Here is a 22,622-nt window from a genome sequence, read left to right as displayed (position 1 = left end):
TGTGTGTGGTGTGTGGTGTGTGTGGCGTGTGTGATGTGTGTGGTATGTGGTGTGATGTGTGTGGCGTGTGTGATGTGTGTGTAGAGTGGTGTGTGTGATGTGTGTACGGTGTGTGGTGTGTGTGCAGCGTGTGGTGTGGTGCACAGTGTGCGAGTGGTGTGCGTATGGTGTGTGTGTGGAGAGGTGCGTGTGGTGTGTGTGTGTGCAGTGTGTGGTATGTGGGGTGTGTGTATGGTGTGGGGTGTGGTATGTGTGTGGTGCAGTGTGCGGTGTGTGTGTGTGGTGTATGATGTGTGTGTTTGTGTGTGGTATGTGTGGTGTGTTTATGGTGGTGTGTGTGTGGTGTATGATTGTGGTGTGTGTGTGTGGTGTGTGGCGTATGATGTGTGTGTGTGGTATGTGTGGTGTGTTTATGGTGGTGTGTATGTGGTGTGTACGTAAGGTGCACGTGCTGTGTGGTGTGTGTGTGGTGGGTGTGTTGTGTGTGGTGTGTGATGTGAGTGGTGTGTGGTGTGACCGGTGTGTGTGACTGGTGTGTGTGGCGTGGTGTGTGTGATGTGTGCGACAGGTGTGTGTAACGTGTGTGTGGTGTGGTGTGTGTGATGTGTGTGATGGGTGTGTGTGACTGGTGTGTGTGGTGTGGAGTGTGTGCTGTGGGGTGTGTGTGTGTAATCTTCCTGCCTCTGTATTGAGCCTTCCTCTGGGATGTGCCCTGTTGCCTGTCACCTCTTGCTCCAGTATTTCTAGCACTCCCGCTCCACTGGCTCCTGTTCAGCCTTTTGTCTCCCAGGCCATGGCTGCCCTTTCAAACCACTAGCCACCCTGGGTTTATCATGACATGTTGCATTTTCCCAGAATGCAGAGCTGGCTCATGGTGTATTCCTTTTGCTTCTACCTGAAATCCCTGTGGGCCCTGTAGGTCAGTGGTGGATGAGACTCGATTCTGCCATTGGGCCACATGTCCATCTCTTTTGTGGCAAACACTCATAGGGTTGTACCTGGGACATTGTTGCGACTCGGCCTCTGTGAGTTCTTTCAGTGGCATAGCCTCCCCAGCCATATGGGTTCAGGCTGTTGCTAGTTCATCTACCTTTTTAATGAAGGCCATGTTTGTTACTCTCCAAATCTAGGAACTTCCAGCATATGGTGGCCAGACACACCAGCTGACCTTGGAGACCCCTCAAGGTGGTTGGTGCTGCCAGCAGGCTGGCTGGATTCTGTTGATTGTAGTGGTCGTAGCTTTTCAATCTTGACAGCCATACCTCACGGGTTATTTTCCCCATTCCCATCAACCTCTCAGCTGTCTGCTGGAAATGACCACTTGACAGAACTGTGTGCAGGGTGAGCTCTGTCAGCCAAGGCTGGGGCAGTTCAGTGCAGTCAGCTGGTGGCATGTCCCCGGCGGGGTCCTGTCTGTTTCTTCTCTGTGTGTTTCTCCTTAGTCATTCAGCCATGGGATGACACATGTCAGGAGCGTCCCACATCATCACCACCTCAGTCCATTTCCTTCACCTCCGGCCACTGCTCACCCAGGCTTGTGCTCCCAGGGCCTGATGTGGGCAGGATTTGTGCTGTGCCCGGACCTTGGATTGCGGGGGGCCCTGAGTGCTGTCCTGGCACTGAGCTGCGTGTGGAGGGCCCAAAGTCTCCTTTCTGTGGCTGTTTCTCCACTGCTGCCACGTGACCCTGGTGTTTCCATTCGCCTTGATACTTGGTAACACTTAGGCAACTGCAATTATTATTATTTTTTATATTAGATTTGTGGATTTCTCCAGCCTTTAAAGTTTCCCTCCCTTTTTTTTGTACTTCCTTGTGGAGGCCAGGTTATTTTTTTTCCTCAGTGCCCATGCTGCCTGTGATTTTACCAGTCCTTGTTGAGTAGGCTATGAAAGGCCTTTTCACATCTTTGCTAGTGGCTCCTCAGGTCGGACCTGCTGGAGGTGTTATTGAAGGGGATGGCGGAAGGCCCAGAGTTTAAGGTGGTTCTTCACCTGGAGTGAGGAGAGAGGCCTCCAGGGCGGGAGCTACCCACATTCCTAAATGGTCACTTGGTTCTCAGGATGACACTCTCCCTGGATTTGCAGTTGGGGTGCAGTGTCTATGGTGAGACCACCTCTACTTTTACTAAGCCAAGGTAACTGACATAGTGCATTTCACTGTCAGGGGCCGGGGAGTATTTGGCATGTGTGGGACAACAGTGGCTCAGCAAGGTTGTCTCATCCAGGCACAGGGTGGAGGGTTACAGAAATGCCTCTTGGAGTTTGGGCTCTATACGGTTCCTGTTTCTTGAAGTTACTATTGGTTTATCCTCGCCCAGCATCTTCCCCAGGTGTCACCAGTAGGATGTCATCAGTGAGAATATGGCTTGTGAGAAGTTTCTGGGTTCTTTGTGCAGTTGATTTCAGAAGCAGCTGTGAGCTCTGCAGGAAAACCAGCTCACCTTTGTGGGCAAATCAGGGTGATGGTATTGTCCTGCCTCTCTGTGGAGTAGATGTGTGGCTGCGTCTGCAGGGCAGAGCCACCCACAAGCTCCTGTTTTCCAAAGAATTCTTCCGAAATAGTCACAGTGCAGATTGTATTTTTCAAAGATGCTTCCAGAAGTGTTTCCACAAAATGTCTTAAGACAACAGCAGCCTTTTAGAACTAAGTGTGGAGAGGAAGCTGTAAAGCTTGTACGACACTTGGTTCACTGGTTGCTTTGTTTGTCTGTCTCCCATTTCCTGTAAACTTCTGGAGAGCCTCCAGTCCAGGACAAAGAAAATGCTCAGTAAATGTTACGTGATGAGTGAGAGCAAATCGCCACTTTCTGGGTGTGGTTCTCCCTTGTTTGTTATTAAAAGTTCTACAGAGTGTTACTGTGCGTTTTGGTGGCCCAGTCCCTTTTTCACGTACGTATTGGCTGAAAAGAAATCTTCAAACATGACGGAGTTTCTAAACAGTTTCCAGTCAAAGCTTTAGTAATTCTAGATAGGAAAGTTATCATCAGGAATCTTGTAAGATAATTTTAAGACATTGCATTACCATTAATTGTTCTGACGAAGGAAGTATGTTTTCAAGACAAACTCTATCTAGATAACATTCAAATTCCTAAGTTTAGAGTCCTCATCATTTCCAGATATTAACAAAAGTCAATATCTGGAAGTCATGTGGGGCCTATGAACTAATGTGTATTATTTCCAGGTGGTACAGCTTTCAGCTACAGTGTGCTTACCCGCCACTGAATTGGTCTCTGTTGAGTTATAAATTGGTAGATGGTACTGTGAACATCAGCTCTTCTGAAAGGCATTTTTGGGTTTTACCCTGTCTAGTTTGGTCATTCTGTGTACATTAAAAAAAACTCGTATAACTAAGTAATTTGCTTATTTGGCCTTTTCAGTAAGGAAAAGGCAAATAACCAAATACACAAATAGGCAAAAGAGAAAATCAGGAAATTTACAGATTAAAACACGCAACAGCTTCATAAACACGAGAAAGATTCTTGCTCTCCATAGTAATCAGTGGAAAGCAAATTATAACCCATAAGATGCCTTTTCAGTGCCTCTCATTGAAAAAAATCACAGTCTGATGATTACAAGCTTCCGATTGGACGTGAAGCTACAGTGAAGCTTACACCTGTCCATGTGCTGCTGGAGGGCACGTGGAGCCAGCTGGCCTGCGTCTGTGGAGGCTATGTCTGCACATGCCGAGGACAGAGTCCCTGTCTGCATATGTACTTCAGAGAATGTTTTCCATAGGACACCGGGATGCTTGTACAGAAAATGTGATAGCAGTGGTGTTTATAATAGCACAAACTAGGAAGTTACCTAAATGTCTATAAGCTGGAGAATAGATAAATAAATTGTGATTAATTAAAGAGTTGGCATATATCAGTGGAAATAGGTTGGAGCTGTAGAAATCAACATAAACGGATCTCGCCATGGTGTGGAAGGTTGCCTGCAGTATGCTGCTGTTGATGCAGACATACAAAGAAAAATGATTCTGCACCTAAAGTATTAGCAGTGCATGGCTAGTTTAAATATCAGACGTAGCTGTGGTTACCCCTCCCTGAAGCACACCTTTGGGTGGCGTTCACAGAGGGAATTCAACTCTGGTTATAGGTTTCTTTCTTAATCAGGGGGTGAGTGTGGTATTATTCTTTATATCCTTTTGTATGTCTTCATTGTAACATAATATATACGAATTAACATACAGACATTTGAGGATGACATGGTATAGACCACAAGTTTTTAGGTTCTAACTTGACTGAGGAAAGAGGCACAGAATCTAAGTCTATTAGGTCATTAGTTACTGTACTCTGTCTAATGAAAAATTGGTAGACCTCTTAAGTTTCTGTCAAGAATAATTTGGTCTAAAAATGTAGTATTGCTGTGCCAGTTGCTTTCTCAAATTACATGCAGTCTTTTGTAGGAATTTTATTACTTATTGTACTGTAGAATTACTTTATGGTGCTAATTTGGCGCTCTTAGATTTTGGTCAGTTTACCATGACTGACTGGCTTGTTTCTGGGCAGTGAACTTCACAGATACTCCTTTTTCTTGCTTATTTTTATTGCTAGTTTGTTTTGAAGTACTGGGTGTGTTTATTCTGTTACTCGTAGGTTACAAGTTATATTTTCTTTCAAGATAAAGAATAAGGTGGTCAAGTTGTCACTTTTACCTTTACTGACTCAGTTGTGTTGGCCTGTGGAGGAGTGCTGTCTTGCTTTTCACACCTTGAGCTTGTTCAGCCCTGAGACCTTGTGTATTTAGGTAAAGAGAATTTGCTTTTTATCGAAGATGAGTTACTCGTGTTGCTTATGTAGCATTTTGAGTTCACCAGTACTTTTATTTTAGCCATCTTTTCCGTCCTTTTAAATGTCAGATGGATCTGAGATGATCGAGACTGCAGAGACTGGGAAGTTGCTCTTTTGGAGCCCATTAGCCCCATTTATAATAGGCTTTCTGCTGAGGTTTATGGTAGGAAGCAGAATTTTCCTACTTTTTTTTTTTTGTCATTGGAAGGAAAAGCCTAACTCTTAGTACACTAGTTTGAGAAATAACATTTTCTTCCCTTCCTTCCTTCCTTCCTTCCTTCCTTCTTTCTTTCTTTCTTTCTCTTTCTTTCTCTCTCTCTCTCTCTTTCTTTCTTTCTTTCTTTTTCTTTCTTTCTTTTTCTTTTTTGAGACTGAGTCTCACTTTATTGCCCAGCCTAGAGTGCAGTGGTACCATCTTGCTCACTGCAACCTCTGCCTCCCGAGTTCAAGTGATTCTCCTGCCTCAGCCTCCTGGAGCTGGGACTACAGGAATGTGCCACCATGCCTAGCTAATTTTTGTGCTTTTAGTAGAGATGAGGTTTCACCATGTTGGCCAGGCTGGTCTCAAACTCCTGACCTCAAGTGATCTGCCCGCCTCAGCCTCCCAGAGTGCTGGGATTACAGACGTGAGCCACTGCACCTGGCCAAGAAATGACATTTAATATTTCAATACTAGAAGAGTAAAATGAATGGGTAGTCTCTTTAGACTTGATAATTGGAAACTTGATACACTATTTACAGATATTTTTGGTTGGAATAGAAATGTTATATTAGACAAAACACTTGCATAAGAAACAGAATCTTTTGGGTTTATTTTTTGCTAACTCTTGTGTGACCTAGCGTGACCTAGAAGTCTTTGGTCTTCTGTGAGATGTATCTTGGCAGTGACGTGAGGTCTCAGGTGGCGACATGGTTGTTGTTAGTATGTGTTTCGTTTTAGCTTCTTAAGGATAACTGATTTTGACCAAATATAAAAATGTAAAGACCTCTGCTAACTTGGGAGTTGTTTTTGCCACCTTAAATCTAAATGGCAGTCAGCAAAGAATTTCAGCTGGCCATCTTTTCAGAAGGTCGCCCTATATTACAGTTATTACCAGATGCTAGCTTTGCTTTTTAAGACATACAGAAGATTGGTTTATCTTATTTTCATGCTGTAAGGCAGAGGTCAGCAGACTTTTTCCATAAAGTGTCAGACAGAAAATATTTTAGGCTCTTGGGGTCATATGGTATCTGTTGCAGTGACTCAGTTCTGCTGTTACTGCCTGTGTGAAAGCAACCACGGGCAATATATTTAATTCGAAGGAATTCCACCTCTCTGGGTTTGTGATCTGAAGCAGGAAGTTTTCTCTTCTTGGAACACTGGATTCGACACCTCACTAAATTCTAGTTAAGGTGCTAAATTTTCCTCATGAACACTACATTTGAGTACCCCTTACTACCTCATTAAACAGGTTACTAGTGAGTAGCTTTTGGATGCGTGCAAAAATTGTCAGTGAAACTTGGAAGAACTTTCCTTGTGGCTTATTTTGTAGCCCGCTGAGATGCTGAGGACCTTGTTTTGAGAACTGAGCACCTGCTCTGGAGGGTGCTTGCATAGCTCTGTCTTTTCTGGCTCCATAGCATTGCCAGGGACTTTGAAAGTGCCCATGGTCAGCCAGGGACGGTGGCTCACACCTGTAATCCCAGTACTTTGGGAAGCCAAGGCAGGCGTGTCACCTGAGGTCAGGAGTTTGAGACCAGCCTAGCCAACATGGTGAAACCCTGTCTCTACTAAAAAAAAAAAAAAAGTACAAAAATTAGCCGGGTGTGGTGGCACAGGCCTGTAGTCCCAGCTACTCATGAGGCCGAGGCAGGAGAATTGCTGGAACCCGGGAGGCGGAGGTTGCAGGGAGCCGAGATTGCACCACCGCACTCCAGCCTGTCTGTCTCACTTGGCCACAGAGCGAGACCCCGTCTCAAAAAAAACAACAACAGAAAAAGAAAGTGCCTGTGGTCACATGGGAGAGAAGGAAGACCTTGGCTTTTATTTATTTTGATCTTAATCACTGAGAGTTGATTCACTTTTCAGTAAAAAATTTGAGTCCTTATTGCATCCAGTCTTACTATACTAGTTTGTGAGATGATAAAGACAAGACTGGGAGCTTGCTTTTGACAAAATTTAGTGGGGAAACCAGACATTTTAATAGAAAACTATAATAGAAATTTTCTATGGCATGCATGTGTTACATGTACCATAGTATGTTTAGTTAGTCCCTTAACAATGAACTTAGTCAGTGTTATGATTTTTTCCTTTTTCCTTAGGCTCCAGTATGTCTTGGCATGGCACTGTTAACCAGTTCCATCTTTATTTAAAATTTTGGACTGGGCACAGTGGCTTGTGCCTGTAATCCCAGCACTTTGGGAGGCTGACGTGGGAAAATTGCCTGAGGCCAAGAATTCAAGACCAGCCTTGGCAAGATGGCAAGACCTCATCTCTACAAAAAATTGAAAAATTAGCTGGGTATGGTGGCACATGCCTGTAGTCTCAGCTACTCAGGAGGCTGAGGCAGGAGGATTGCTTGAGCCTAGGAATTCTAGGTGGCAGCGAACAATGACTGTGCCACTGCACTCTAGCCTGGGTGACAAAGTGAGACCTTAGCTGTAGGAAAAAAAACTAAAACATTAAAGTTTTGCTTATTAGGGCATTTTTTATATATTTTTTAAAATATTGAATTACAGTGTTAAAAATATGGGCTACTGGGCATGTTGATACTCCCTTAAATTTACACCCAAAGCAAGTGGCTTACTCTCCTCATCCTAGCCGGCAGTGCTAGTTCAGTGTTTATTTGATAGCATGTGTAGTGGAGGTGGCAGAAGGTAGGTTGTGGGGGCTCTGGACTCTGTTGAAGAGACGTATGTGTATTCTAGCTGGTCGTCAGCTTTGCCTGACTCATACCTGAGCTCTGGCTCCCTGGACATGGTCTGCAGCAGACCTGTGCCTCATTCCTCTGCCTTGCAGCTCTCCCTCTTTCTCTGCCTTACACTTGTGTCATTTAGAGGCCAGAACCTTGGAGGGTTTTCGTGCACACTTTAGTGCTCCCTTGTTCTGAAACCCTCCTTTCTAGGTATCTTTTTCCCTTTCTTTCCACCCTGGTGACCCTGGACTCTGTGGTTTTACTTCTGAAACTGGGCATCCCCAGGTTTCTGATTGAGGGCTGGCTGCCTGGTGCTGTGTAGCCCTGCCTAAACCTCAATATATTTGCCCTCTTTATCTAAAAAAAATTCTTTTTTTGGGGGGGGGGGGGAGACAGGGTCCTGCTCTGTCACGCAGGCTGGAGTGCAGTGGCTGGCACCATCACAACCCTGCAGCCCTTGACGTCCCCGGGCTCAAGTGGTTCTCTTGCCTCAGCCTTCTGGGTAGCTGAGACTTAGGCATGTGCCACCGTGCCTGTCTAATGTTTTCTTTTTTCTGTTGTTGTTTGTTTTTTAATGAAGAGATGGGATATTTTTGTGTTGCTCAAGCTGGTTTTGAATTCCTGGGCTCAAGCAGTTCTTCCCATATTGGCCTCCCGAAGTGCTGGGATTACAGGCATGAGCCACTCCTCTTCTTTCAAGGGGGTACTTCTCATTTTCTGCCTGCCTTTGGCTGCTTTCCATTCCCCTTAAATAGTTCCTATATTTTGTTCAGAATTTGTGATTCTTATTAGTGGGACGGTTAGTCCAATGCAAGTTATTCTGCCATTGCTGCAGCTATTTTTTTCTGGAATAAGTATTTAAGGCTGTGTGTGTGTGTGTATATTTCACTAGCATCACAAGTTTTATTTTTGTATATTCATTCTTGTTCAGTTGCCCAATTTTCCTCATAATTTCTTTGACTTACTCTTACAGAAGTGTACTTTTAATTTTCTTTTTTCGTTTTTGTTTTGTTTTTTTTTTTTTTGAGACAGAGTCTCCCTCTGTTACCCAGGCTGGAGTGCAGTGGTGCGATCTCAGCTCACTGCAAGCTCCGCTTCCCGGGTTCATGCCATTCTCCTGCCTCAGCCTCCCGAGTAGCTGGGATGACAGGCGCCCGCCACCGCGCCCGGCTAATTTTTTGTATTTGTAGTAGAGATGGAGTTTCACCGTGTTGGCCCGGATCATCTTAATCTCCTGACCTCATGATCCGCCCACCTCAGCCTCCAAAAGTGCTGGGATTACAGGCGTGAGCCACTGCGCCCGGCCACTTTTCTTTCTTTTAAAATTATATTATTTTTAATTATTATTTTTGAGATAGGGTCTTGCTCTGTCACCCAGGCTGGAGTGTAGTAGCACTATCACAGCTCATTGCAGCCTTGACCTCCTGGGCTCAAGCGATCTTCCCACCTCATCTGCTCCAGTAGCTGGGACCACAGGGGTGTGCCATCACGCCCAGCTGTTTTTATATTTTTTGCAGAGACGGGGTCTTGCCATGTTGCCCAGGCTGGCCTCCAACTCTTGAGCTCAAGCCATCTGCCCACCTCAGCCTCTGAAAGTGTTGGATTATAAGCGTGAGTCACTGCACTTAGTCTATTTTCTTTTCTGTTAATGTAGCTACCTCAGCCTTCTCTTTCTTCTTTTTTCATTAGTATTGGATATATCTTTTCCGATTCTTTTACTTTCAACTTTCCACAAACTTTTTTTTTTTTTAGAGGCTCACTCTGTTGCCCAGGCTGGAATGTAGTGGTGCCATCTCACTTCATTACAACCTCCGCCTCCTGCATTCAAGAGATTCTCCTGCCTCAGCCTCCCTAGTAGTTGGAACTACAGGTGCCCATCACCACATCTGGCTGTTTTTCATATTTTTAGTAGAGACAGGGTTTTGCCACGTTGGCCAGGGTGGTCTTGAACTCCTGGCCTCAAGTGATCTGCCCGCCCTGGCCTCCCAAAGTACTGGAATTACAGGTGTGAGCCACCACTCCTGGCCCCTTTCTGGAGACTTTTGTTTCAGGTGTGTTTCTGTGAAACAGTCCATGGTTGCATTTTGTTTTTCCTTTAACAATCTATAATCTATGCCTTTTAATAGGAATATCCTGTTCATTAACATTTGTGATTAATGAAGTGATTGGATTTATTTATTCTGTCATATTTTGTTTTTCTTTTTATTGTGATTTTTCCATTATCTTTCCTTCCCTACTTCCCTTTCTCCCTTGCTTCCTCCCTCCTTCCCTTCCTCCCACCCTCTTTCTTCCTTCTGTCTCTCCCTTCTTCTTACTCTTTTTGTTCCTTTTTTATTCTTTCTTTCAACAGGGTCTTACTCTGTTATCTTTTTTTCAAAGCCACTAAGTTCTGAGTTCATTTTATTCTTCTAGTGTCTTGAAAGTTTACCCTTGTGTCTTTCAGTGATAGCCCGTTTTTTAAAGCATGATTTGATGCATTTGGTATATGTGAAAGTAATTAATGTCTTTCTCACCTAAACAGTAGAAAGATCTGAGAATGCTCTAATATTTACATCCTGGATTACATGGATTCATGGACTGTATCTTAACTCTGTTGAGAAGTTTCAAAAATCCCATAGAGTAGACATTTTAATGACTGCTTTTACCCCCCAGTGTTTACTTCTGTACACTCACATCCCTTTACTTACTCCCTCCTTGTATCTTAGAACATTCTTCTGACGTCATTTTCCTTTTTCCGAAGTCTGTCCTTCCAATTCTTCCAGTTCAGATCTGTTTGTTTAAAAATGTCTGAGATTTTCTTTTTTTTTTTTTTTTTTTTGAGGCGGAGTCTCGCTCTGTCGCCCAGACTGGAGTGCAGTGGCCGGATCTCAGCTCACTGCAAGCTCCGCCTCCCGGGTTTACGCCATTCTCCTGCCTCAGCCTCCCGAGTAGCTGGGACTACAGGCGCCCGCCACCTCGCCCGGCTAGTTTTTGTATTTTTTTTTAGTAGAGACGGGGTTTCACCGTGTTAGCCAGGATGGTCTCGATCTCCTGACCTCGTGATCTGCCCGTCTCGGCCTCCCAAAGTGCTGGGATTACAGGCTTGAGCCACCGCGCCCGGCCGAGATTTTCTTTGACAGTATTTTTACTTTACCTCTTTTGTTGAAAGTCTTTTTGCTGGGTTTACAATTCTGTTTATTATTTTCTCTTTATACTTGGTAGATATAGAGAGCCTAGCTTTTGGTGTAATTACTCTTTTATAGGTAATATATCCTTTCTCTCTGGCTGCTTTACAAAATTTGTCTTTAATTTTCTAAAGTTTGGTTGTGATGTGTGTAGATTTGTATTTATTTTTTATCTTTCTTTTTTTTTTTTTTTTTTTTGCTTTGAGACAGAGTCTTGCTCTGTCGCCCGGGCTGGAGTGCGGTGGCCGGATCTCAGCTCACTGCAAGCTCCGCCTCCCGTGTTTACGCCATTCTCCTGCCTCAGCCTCTGGAGTAGCTGGGACTACAGGCGCCCGCCACCTCGCCTGGCTAGTTTTTTGTATTTTTAGTAGAGACAGGGTTTCACCGTGTTAGCCAGGATGGTCTCGATCTCCTGACCTCGTGATCCGCCCGTCTCAGCCTCCCAAAGTGCTGGGATTACAGGCTTGAGCCACTGCGCCCGGCCTATTTTTTATCTTTCTTGAGATTTGTTTGCGCCTCCTGAATCTGAGGGTTTATATTTACTCATTTCTGGAAAATATTTTTGAAATATTTTTTTCCTTCATTCTTTCTGTTCTTTCTTTGTGGACCCTGTTTGGAAGAATGTTGAACTTTTCATCTTCGCCTCCTTGTACTTTAACCTCTCTTTCATCTGTTTTTTCTTTCTTGCTGTAGTTTCTTAAGGTCTGTTTTTCTGTTTAGTATTTCTCCTTTTCCATGTGTCTAATTATCCTTGAGTTTTACATTTTAATTATTGTTTTCCTTTTTTGTAAATTCTGCTGTTATTTTTGAATTGGCTGGTTATTCCTAATAGTAATCCTAGCTTCTCGATTATATTTTTACTTTCTTTTAAAATTATCTTCACCCATTAAACATATCAGTTTTCCATTCTGCAGTTGATACTTCTAGTATCTGAAAAATGTTTGGTTCTAGCCCTGTTATTGGTTCTTTGTGCTGGCTGTTACTTACCTAGTCTTCTTTTTCTCATGAATCGTATTATGATTTTTGTTATGAACTCTCATTTGCTAGTATGTATTTGGGGGAATTATTTGAAGACAAAGTTGAGGATCCTTCCCTTTAATGTCCAGGAAGCTGGGGGAGCTTCTTTCCCACTCTATTTTATATTAAAATTACTGGCCTGGGGATTTTGAGGCCTGCCAAAAATGTGAATTCATGCTAAGCTTGAAAGTTTCCTCTCTTCTGGTTTCTGCAGGGCCTGTGAACTGAATGCCCGTGTTTCTCTGAGGCTTTTCCCTCTGTCCCTCTGCATGAAGCCACTGTAACTGAAGCTCTAGTCTTTTGGAATCGCAGCATCTTTTGCACTTTCCTCTGAGATTTTGTGCTCTTACTTTGTTCCTGATCACAGGTGTTTTCCTTTCATTTCTTGCAAACTCATTCTTTATTTCAAAGGCTTTGCAAAAATATTTGTCTAGCCTTTTTATTGCTCTGCAGTGTAAAGTGTTTGGGTTCTCTGTATTTTGCAGTATTTGCAGAAACCGAAGTCCTGTAGTTTCTGACTTTCACTAGACTCTGCATTGCCAGCCATGGTTCAATCCTGAAACAGCTTGTAAAGTCCTATCCTATTCAGTAAACTGCTCTGTTGGTTGTGAGGGATGGTTGGGTTGTAGTACTCTTCGTTCCTTGTACTGTGATTATGCAGTCCTGTGGCCTGACCTGGCTACCTGGATGTCATGTGTGATGTTCATTGAATGAAAATATGTCATTAGGTTTTAGATGGCTGAATTGAACTTTTTTTTTTTTTTTTTTTTTGAGACGGAGTCTCGCCCTGTCGTCCAGGCTGGAGTGCAGTGGCCGGATCTCAGCTCACTGCAAGCTCTGCCTCCCGGGTTTACGACATTGTCCTGCCTCAGCCTCCCAAGTAGCTGGGACTACAGGCGCCCGCCACCTCGCCCGGCTAGTTTTTTGTATTTTTTAGTAGAGACGGGGTTTCACCGCATTAGCCGGGATGGTCTCGATCTCCTGACCTCGTGATCCGCCCGTCTCGGCTTCCCAAAGTGCTGGGATTACAGGCTTGAGCCACCACGCCCGGCCTGAATTGAACTTTGAGAGTACAGTACTCTTACAAATTGAGAGTAACCTGTATATTAATGCAGGATTGGTCATAAAAGAGATGAATCAATAAATATGTTTTGTGAGGTTTCCTGTGGGACCCTCTCTGCATTCGAGACTCTTGATTATGTGAGCCTATGAAAGGCGGTATTATGTGATATCATTGCTGAAGTTTCCCATTTTCCTGTAGCCTCACATAGACAGATATTACTTCACATACGTTATATTACAATGCTCATTATCCAGATTGTAGAATTGGACATCTAAAATGTGAGGGAATATCTAAATACGTTAAGTTCCTCTTAACTAGGAGATATGTTGAGGGTGAAATGTAGTGTGGATGGAGCATTCCAACTACCTTTTTCTTTTACATTTCAGGCTGATGCTGATGTCCCTGTACAATGTAAGCATCAATTTGAAAGGCCTGAAATACATCAGCGAGAGTCCAGGATTCATCCCGTTGCTGTGGTGGCTTTTGAGTGGTAAGCGGGGTGGTTATCTGTGAAGCTGCTTGTATGGTTTATGCAGTAGTCCTCCCTTATCCACGGCGGATACGTTCCAAGCTTCCTAGCAGATGCCTGAAACCAGAGAGAGCACCAAACCCTCTATATATACTATATTTTTAAACATTCATACATCTGTATGATAAAGTTTAATTTATAGTTAGGAATAGAGATTATCAACAACAATAAAATAGAACAATTATAATAATAAGCCAGCACCGCTACTCTTGTGCTTTAGGGCCATTATTAAGTAAAATGAGGGTTACTTGAACACCAGTGCTGTGGTACTACAGCAGTTGACCTGATAACCTAGATAGCTACTGAGTGACCTGAAGGGCGCATAGCATATGCTGGACAAAGGGATGATTCGTGTCCCTGATGGGATGGAGTGGGATGGCAGCATGAGATTTCATCATGCTACGCAGAATGGTTTGCAATTTAAAACTTAAGAATTGTTTATTTCTGGATTTTTCCATTTGGTATTTCCAGACCTTGGTTGACTGTGGCTAACTGAGACTGTGGAAAGTGAAACTGCAGATAAGAGGGGCCTACTGTATACCTGTTCTTCTGTAGCTGAAGGAAATTTTAAAGTATTAGAAAGTAGGATTGATTATAAGATGTTATTTCTTTTTAAAAAAGTCAAATTTTAGAAAATTCCTTGGTATGTTAGGTTTACTCTAGTTCTGTTTCTGAAGTATTGCTTTCAATTTGGATATGATTTACTGGTGTCCCTACAACACAAAGAAAAATTGTCTTATAAAACAGCTGATAAACAGCATCAGCCTATCCCATTCTCTGTTAACAGCACAGTGCTATATGTGGGTACGTGGCTCTGTCAGATAAGAGAAGACCCATTGTTAAATAATTTGGGTAAAAAGAAATTGGAAAGACTCCGCAGCTCTGAAGGGAAGTACACATGTAGAGTTTGTATGTGTTTTAAAATTTCTTTAAAAAGCTATCTTTACTGCAACCTTTCCTCTTCCCCCTTAACTACCAATCTAACCTAAAGTTCTGTCCTAATTTCATCATAATTTTTAATGCTGTATGTTGTTTAATGAGTATACATTTGACCCATGTATAAAAATAAATTAATTTTCCTTATTTTTTCGTAATTCAAATTAACCTCTAATTTTTAGTGTCAGTTCCATTTGGTGGTGATTGCTTTTTTAAAATAATAGCTTCATTGATGTATAATCAACATGTAATAAGTTGCATATATTTAAGGTGAACAATTGGTAAGTGTTGATATAAATGTCTGCCTGTAAAATTATTATCACAATCAAGGTAATGCACAAACCCATGACCTCCAAAGGCACTTTGTGCCCCTTCGTGGTCCCCCCTCCCTGCTCCTCTCCCTGCCTTCCGGAGAGTGACTTGCCTCCTTTCTGCGCTGTAGTTAGTTTTCATTTTCTCTGATTTTATATAAGTGGAATTATAGTTTGTATTCTTTTTTGCCGAGCTTCTTTCACTCAGCATAATTATTTTGAGATGCATCCATGTGTCTATTAATAGTTCATTACTTTTTATTGGTAAATAATATTCCATGTTGTGGATATACCACAATTGGTGTATTCATTCAGCTAGTGATGGACATTTGGGTTGTCTCCAGCTTTTGACTACTGTTCATAAAGCTGCTGGGAGCATTCTTGTACACGTCTTTGCATGGGCATATGCTTTTGTTTCTCTTGGGTAAATACCTAGAAGTGGGATCTCTGGGACATGTGGTAGGTGCATGTTAGTTTTTATGAAACTGCCACCCTTTTTTCCAAAGTGCTTGTACCATCTTACATTCCCAGCAGCAGTGTGTTAGTGTATGGTCATTCTCTTAAATTTTAGACATTCTAGTAGGGATACCGTGGTACTTCACTCTGGTTTTAATTTGTATTTTTGTTATAACTAATGATGTTGAGTATCTTTTCAGGTTTTGCCATTCATGTAACTTCTTCGATGATATCTGTTCATATATTTTACTTATTTTTTAAAAATTGCATAGATTCTTACTGAATATTGAGAGTTCTTTGTGTTTTCAGTTTGTGTCCTTTGACAAATGTGTTGGAAAAATAATTTTTCCCAGCTAGTGGCTTGTCTTTCATTCTCTTAAGAGCATCTTCTGAAGAGCAGAAGACCTATCTTAATTGTAATAAAGTTTATAATTCTTTTTCTTCGAAGAATCATGCTTTTGTTGTAGAATTTTTTTCCTAGATCAGTGTCACAAAGGTTTTCTAATGTGTTTTCTCCTAGTAGTTTTATAGTTTTGCATTTCACGTTTAGTTATATGATTCATTTTGAATTGGTATCTGTTTGTGTGAGAGTTTTTTTGTTGTTGTTTTTATTTTTATTTTTTGGTTTGTTTTTTGCATAAAGTTTTCTATCTAGTTGATCCAGTACCATTTGTTTTGAAGACTTTATTCTCCAGGAAATTGCCTTTGCACCTTGTTGACAATCAGTTGACAATACATGTGAAGGTCATTTTGGATTCTGTTGTGTTCCAGTCATCTATTTTTGGATCATTATGCCAATACCATGCTTTATAATAAATCTTGATAGCTTTATAATAAATCTTTTTTTTTTTTTTGAGACGGAGTCTCGCTCTGTCGCCCAGGCTGGAGCGCAGTGGCCGGATCTCAGCTCACTGCAAGCTCCGCCTCCCGGGTTTACGCCATTCTCCTGCCTCAGCCTCCCGAGTAGCTGGGACTACAGGCGCCCGCCACCTCGCCCGGCTAGTTTTTGTATTTTTAGTAGAGACGGGGTTTCACCGTGTTAGCCAGGATGGTCTCGATCTCCTGACCTCGTGATCCGCCCGTCTCGGCCTCCCAAAGTGCTGGGATTACAGGCTTGAGCCACCGCGCCCGGCCTATAAATCTTAAAGTCAGGTAGTATAAATCCTCCAACTTTGTTCTTCTTTTTCAAGGTTGTTTTGGCTATTTTTAAGCCCTTGGCCTTTCCATATGAATTTAAAAATTAGCTCGTCACTGGCTACCGAAAAGAATCCTCTTGGAATTTTTATTGGGATTGTGTTGAGTCAACAGTTCATTTTGAGGGAGAATTGACACTTTAGCAATATTGAGACTTACAATCCATGAACACAAGTGTATATCTTCATTTATTTAGATATTGTCGAGACACAAGGGTCTGTCCTGTTTCTTCATGTGTTAAGAGCAGAGGAACTGACCTTTGTTTCTGGCTAGCTTTTCAAGGATGTGTGTATAGCAGACATCCTTAGAGGACAGAGATGCAGTTTCCTTCCAGAGCAAAAAGGGTACGTTTGTTTATATCTATGTAGTAAAGATAATGTTTCCCTCTAGGGCAAAGTTCAGCCAGAGCTTGGGGTTCCTCTCCTGTGACACAGCCACACAACATGTGTGTGGCCTTGTGGAATTGGATCTTAAACTGGCATAAATGCTGCTGCTCTGGCTATGGCTGTTGCTATAACAAGTTCTTGGTCTCAGACTCAAGAGTTTGTGTCTTCTGCCAGCGTCTGTAAGACTCTAGCATGCTAGCTTGTTAGCTTGCAAGTAGGGTAAAGCCCTAGACCTTCCATAGTTTGAGGGCAGGTCCAGGGGGCTATGCTTGTACTCCATTGATAACACTTACCCACCAGGGTTGGATACTTGACCAGACAGCCTTTTTCCTCTCAAGAATCATAGAATCAGAGGTGGTTCCTAGACATGACCTATAAGGTAACTATTCGGGCTGGCTGTTATGGGCCATGAGCAAGCAGACATTGTCAGTTTATGGGAGAGGATGCTGGTGGTGCCAGGGAGAGGTAATTAAATAAGAATACCTAGTACTTCTTGAGTACCAGTCATGGTTTTAAGTGCATTATGTTTGTTACATTTATGTCTCTCAGTACCCTGTAAGGTAAGTATTGTTTCTGTATCATAGATGAAGAAACTGAGGCACATAGAGGTGAGTAAGGCGCCAGGGTTATATAGCTATGGGGTGGGGGTGGTGGAGCTGGGATCTGAGACCCCGACCGCCTGGCTCCAGACCCTGTTTCCCAACCATTCTACAGGACTGCTGCTCAGGAGGACACGTCTCCGGGGTGGAAGCCTTAGTGCTGGATGACTTCTTATTTTACTTTATTTTTTTTGAGATGGAGTTTCGCTCTGGTTGCCCAGGCTGGAGTGCAGTGACGCAATCTTGGCTCACTGCAACTTCTGCCTCCTGGGTTCAAGCGATTCTCCTGCCTCAGCCTCCCAAATAGCTGGAACTACAGGTGCCTGCCACTACACCTGACTAATTTTTGTAATTTTAGTAGAGACAGCGTTTCACCATGTTGGCCAGGCTGGTCTCAAACTCCTGACCTTAGGTGATCCACCCGCCTCGGCATCTCAGAGTGCTGGGATTACAGGTGTGAGCCACTGTGCCGGGCCAGTGCTGGGTGACTTCTCACGTTTAGTTGACATTAGGTCTGGCTTTGCTTGACTTCTGAGTCAGTTGCCCTGAAACAATATGCCCGTCTCTACTTAGGCTAATTTGCAGTCAGTAATCCTATTTTCTCATAGAAAGAAGAGTTGAGGCTAAATGTTCTCAATGGCCCTTTTAGCTCTGGTCCTTTGGAAGTTTCTGGGGCTGAGTGAAAATTGTGATGAGTTTAATCTGAATTTATGCAGCTCTGTCTGTGGCAAGCAACCCAGGTTCCTGCCACTCATCAGAGATTGTGTTCTTTGACTCAGGTGGGCTTTTCCTGCTTAAGCTTTGGGTTATGGATAATATGAGGTGTTTGTTAAGTTGTGTTAATGCAGTTTTTTTGCTTCTGGGACATCATCCCAGGCTTTCTTTTCCTTTTTTTTTTTTTTTTTTTTTTTTTTTTTGAGACAGAATTTCACTCTTGTTGCCCAGGCTGGAGTGCAATGGTGTGATCTCTGCTCACCACAACCTCCACCTCCCGGGATCAAGCAATTCTCCTGCCTCAGCCTCCTGAGTAGCTGGGATTACAGGCACACACCACCACGCCCGGCTAATTTTGTAGTTTTAGTAGAGAAGCGGTTTCTCCATGTTGGTCATTTTGGTCTTGAACTCCCGACCTCAGGTGATCTGCCCGCCTCAGCCTCCCAAAGTGCTGGGATTATAGGTGTGAGCCACCATGCCCAGCCATCCCAGGCTTTCTTATCCGTGAAGATAATTACTGGTTCTTTCAACACAGTGAGCACAGCCCAACCCTCATAAATTTATTTCTAGGTCGTCTTACTTTAGAATCATTTGTTCTAAAGTCAAACGAAACAAGATGTGTTTAAGCCTAGGATGTTTGACTCCTCAGTTATGTATGGGATTACTTTAAATTTTAAATGATAGAATTTCATATATGTTTTAGAAGGTGAATATACAGTTTACTATAGAATAGGAAAATAGGAACAAAAATAGTTCTTGGTGCTTGGTGGTGGTGCTGGTGGTAGTGGGACTGTTCTCAGAATTTAGACTGTTTTCAGAATCTAGACTGTTTTCAGAATCTAGAATCATAACTTCTTAGGACTAAGAGATAATTTGAAAACTGGCTTCCTCTATTCCTTTGCTTTTAGATAGATCTGGTTTATGAAAATACACTGGACAGATAAGAATCTCTTCTAATTTTTAAAAGATCGAGGAAAAGGAGAATTATTTGAACCCAGGAGGCGGAGGTTGCAGTGAGCCAAGATCATGCCACTGTACTTCAGCCTGGGCAACAAGAGTGAAACTTCATTTAAAAAAAAAAAAAAAAAGATCGAGGAAAAAAAAGATCTCATTATCCCTTTCAGTAATCAGTTCCTACTTTTATCAATTTCTGTTAAGAAATTTGATATATTTTAATAAGAACATGAGCTTTGGACTCATTCGACCCAGATTTGAATTGCAGCTTTCCTGCTTGTGAACTTACCTAAACTTTTAGAATCCTGCTTTTCTGATCTATAAAATGAGAATTTCTACCTCAAGGATCTTAATGTATATTAAAATGCAATAGTGTTTAGGCCAACACCTAATGTCGTAGGTGTTACCTAGGTGCTAGTTTTCCTCTTTTATTTCTAATCTAAATATCTCGTGCTTTCGGGATAAAAGACTTGAAATGAAAAAAAAAATCTCATGCTGCAGTGAAAGCTCATTTTCTTTTGTTTGCTTGCTCTAAAGGTGGCAGGTTACTTTCAAGTTATCTAGACTTCTCTGATTCAGAGTACGAGACCAGTTGCTATTAATCATCCCTGACTAAATCGTCTTGTTTCCTTTAACCTTTGCTAGATTTCGTTTGTCTTCCCTTTGTTCAACTACATGGCTGGCTTTTTCCCAGGCTTTGTCCACATTCTTCACATTCCTCTTCAGCCACAGAACTGGCATAGAACTCTAGCAAATGGCCGATGAGAACAGAGTGTATCGAGATGGTGGCCACATGTTACGTAACTGTTAATGCAGACTAGTATTGTGATCACAGGAAACTGCACTTCCTACCATGTTTTCAATGCTAAAAAGGCAGATAGGCGGTTATTTCCATCTTACATCTATTTGGCTTGTCTGAGTAACACAAAGCATTGATCAGGTTCTACCAGATTTGTGTCTTCAACCCAGACCTCTGTCCCAAGCTCTAGCCTCATAGATTGAACTGTCTACTTGATATCTCCACATGAACATCTAATAAATGTTCACATTCAGTGTGTTCAGACTAAACCCCTAATCTTCCCTCACACCAAATTCTAATCTCTGTTGATTACAATTCTGTTTTTCTAGTGTCTCAGACTTTTAAAAAACCTTCCAGTGATTCTTGACTCCTTTTAATCCCTTACACCTACTTTCAATCTGTTAGGAAGTCCTGATGGCTCTGCTTTCAAAACATCTTCAGAATCTAGAATCTGGTCATCAGCTAGCGCTTTCACTGAGGTTTTTTTTTTTTTTTTTTCTGAGACAGAGTCTCGGTCAGTCACCCAGGCTGGAGTGCAGTGGCGTGATCTTGGCTCACTGCAACCCTCCGCCTCCTGGGTTCTAGCGATTCTCCTGTCTCAGCCCCCCAGTAGCTGGGATTACAGGTGCCCGCCACCATGCCCAGCTAATTTTCTCACCTGGTTTTGAGCCACCATCACCTTGGGTTGAGAGCTTCCTCTAAGTCTCCCTATGTTCCATCCTTCCAGGCCATGAATTGGGAGCCAGGGTTATGATGGAAAAATTCCTGACCACCTCTCCTTACTGAACAGTCAAAATGCTGGGTGAGACGCAAAAAAATTTTTACTTATTTGATACAGTGTCTTGCAGTGTCACCCAGGCTGGACTGTAGTGGAGTGATGCTAGCTTACTGTAAAGTCAAATTCCTGGGCTCACGGGATCCTCCTGCCCCAGCCTTCTGAGTAGCTAGGACTACAGGCATGCACCACCATACATGGCTAGTTTTTGAAACATTTTTTGTAGAGACGAGATTTCACTATGTTGCCCAGGCTGGTCTTGAACTCCTGGTCTCAAGTGATCCTCCTGCCTTGGCTTCCCAAAGTGCTGGGATTACAGGTGTGAGCCACTGTGCTTGGCCACACACACACACAAAAAAGTATATATAAAATATATATCATGCAATATATAATATGTAATATATAATTATATGTAGCATATATTACATGCAATATATATGTGATATATGCAACATAGATGTAATATATGTAATATATATATGCAATATATACAATATGTAATACATATGTAATATATAATAGATTACATGTGATATATGCAATATATGTAATATATCACATGTAATATATATACACACACAAATACCTAGAGCATGAAAGTCAAGTGAAAGTGGGAGGACAGAGAGGTTAACAGAGAAATTAGCTTCTTGCTTTGAGGGTATTTTTCAAACTTGTCCTTTAGTTTCAATGGCTCCCAGGGTGTGGGGGATAGGAGACAAAGCCCCGCTCCCACCTCAGGTGAATAGCCTGAGAGGAAACTCCCAAGGGTATTTCCCAGCAGTGTAGGGGTAAACTGAAGATACTCACTTAATCCTGTGGTTTTTTTTAGGAAAATTTTTTTGACTTTTGGCATTGAGTGTAGTGGGGGAATAATCTCTTCTGAGAATTAGTAGGCTGGTTTTCATGCAGGTTTGAAGCTTTTATTCAAACCACCTAGGTGGTCCCTAAGAGAGTTAATTTTTGTAGCAACTTGATTGGACTATGAGATGCCCAGACATTTGGCCAAACATTAACTTTGGGTATGTCTATGAGGATGATCTGGATAAGATTATTTGAACATTTGAACCAGGAGACTGAGTAAAGCAGATTGCCTACAGCTAGGTGTGTGGCTCTCATCCAGTCAGTTGGAGCCCCAATAGAATAAAAAGGCTGAATAAGCTTACTGTTTGAGCTGGGATGTGGGCCTTTTCCTGCCTTTGGACTCAAACTGAAACACCAGCTCTTGAGTTTTGAGCCTGCTGACTTTCACACTGGCACTACACATTGGCTGTCTTGAGTCTCCAGTGCATGGACTGCAGATACTAGGACTCCCTCATCTCCCTCAGCAGGCCCTTAATCTCCCTCAGCAGGACCTCATCTCCTGAAACATGTCCTCATCTCTCACAACAGGCCCTCATCTCCCACAACAGGCCCTTACCCCCACAGCAGGCCCTCATCTCCCTCAGCAGGCCTTCATCTCTCACTGCAGGCCCTCATCTGCTGCAACAGGCCCTCATCTCCCTCAGCAGGCCCTCATCTCCCTCAGCAGGCCTTCATCTCTCACAGCAGGCCCTCATCTGCTGCAACAGGCCCTCATCTCCCTCAGCAGGGCCCTCATCTCCCTCAGCAGGCCTTCATCCCCCACAGCAGGCCTTCATCCCCCACAGCAGGCTCTCATCTCCCAGAGCAGGTCTTCATCTCTCTCAGCAGGCCCTCATCTCCCTCAGCAGGTCCTTCACCTCCAGCAACAGGCCCCCATCTCCCTCAGGCCCCCCATCTCCCTCAACAGGCCCCCATCTACCTCAGCAGGCTCCACATATCCCTCAGCAGGCCCTTCATCTCCCTCAGCAGGACTCCATCTCCCGCAACAGGGCTTCATCTCTCACAACAGGCCCTTACCCCACAGCAGAACCTCATCTCCCACAATAGGCCCTTATCCCCCACAATAGGCCCTCATCTCCCTCAGCAGGCCCTCATCTCCCTCAGCAGGCTTTCATCTCCCTCAGCAGGCCCTCATCTTCCGCAGCAGGTCCTCATCTCCTCAGCAGGCCCTCATCTCC

The 22,622-nt window shown here is 43.1% G+C and overlaps 1 protein-coding gene across 2 annotated transcripts in view; it reads left to right on the top strand.

The window, feature by feature from the left end:
* The window catches only part of HSF2BP (heat shock transcription factor 2 binding protein), a 116,527-nt gene that overhangs the window by 54,244 nt on the left and 39,661 nt on the right, over positions 1-22,622 (top strand). For both annotated transcript variants that reach the window (XM_033232617.1, XM_033232618.1), the window contains one exon: positions 13,317-13,420. In XM_033232617.1, the coding sequence (XP_033088508.1) occupies positions 13,317-13,420 (104 nt within the window). The remainder of the gene's footprint in view (positions 1-13,316; positions 13,421-22,622) is intronic.

Source organism: Trachypithecus francoisi, unplaced genomic scaffold (genome assembly GCF_009764315.1).
Source record: "Trachypithecus francoisi isolate TF-2019V2 unplaced genomic scaffold, Tfra_2.0 Lachesis_group14, whole genome shotgun sequence".
In the NCBI taxonomy this organism is placed as follows: domain Eukaryota; kingdom Metazoa; phylum Chordata; class Mammalia; order Primates; family Cercopithecidae; genus Trachypithecus; species Trachypithecus francoisi.
This window is presented reverse-complemented; position numbering and strand designations above follow the sequence as displayed.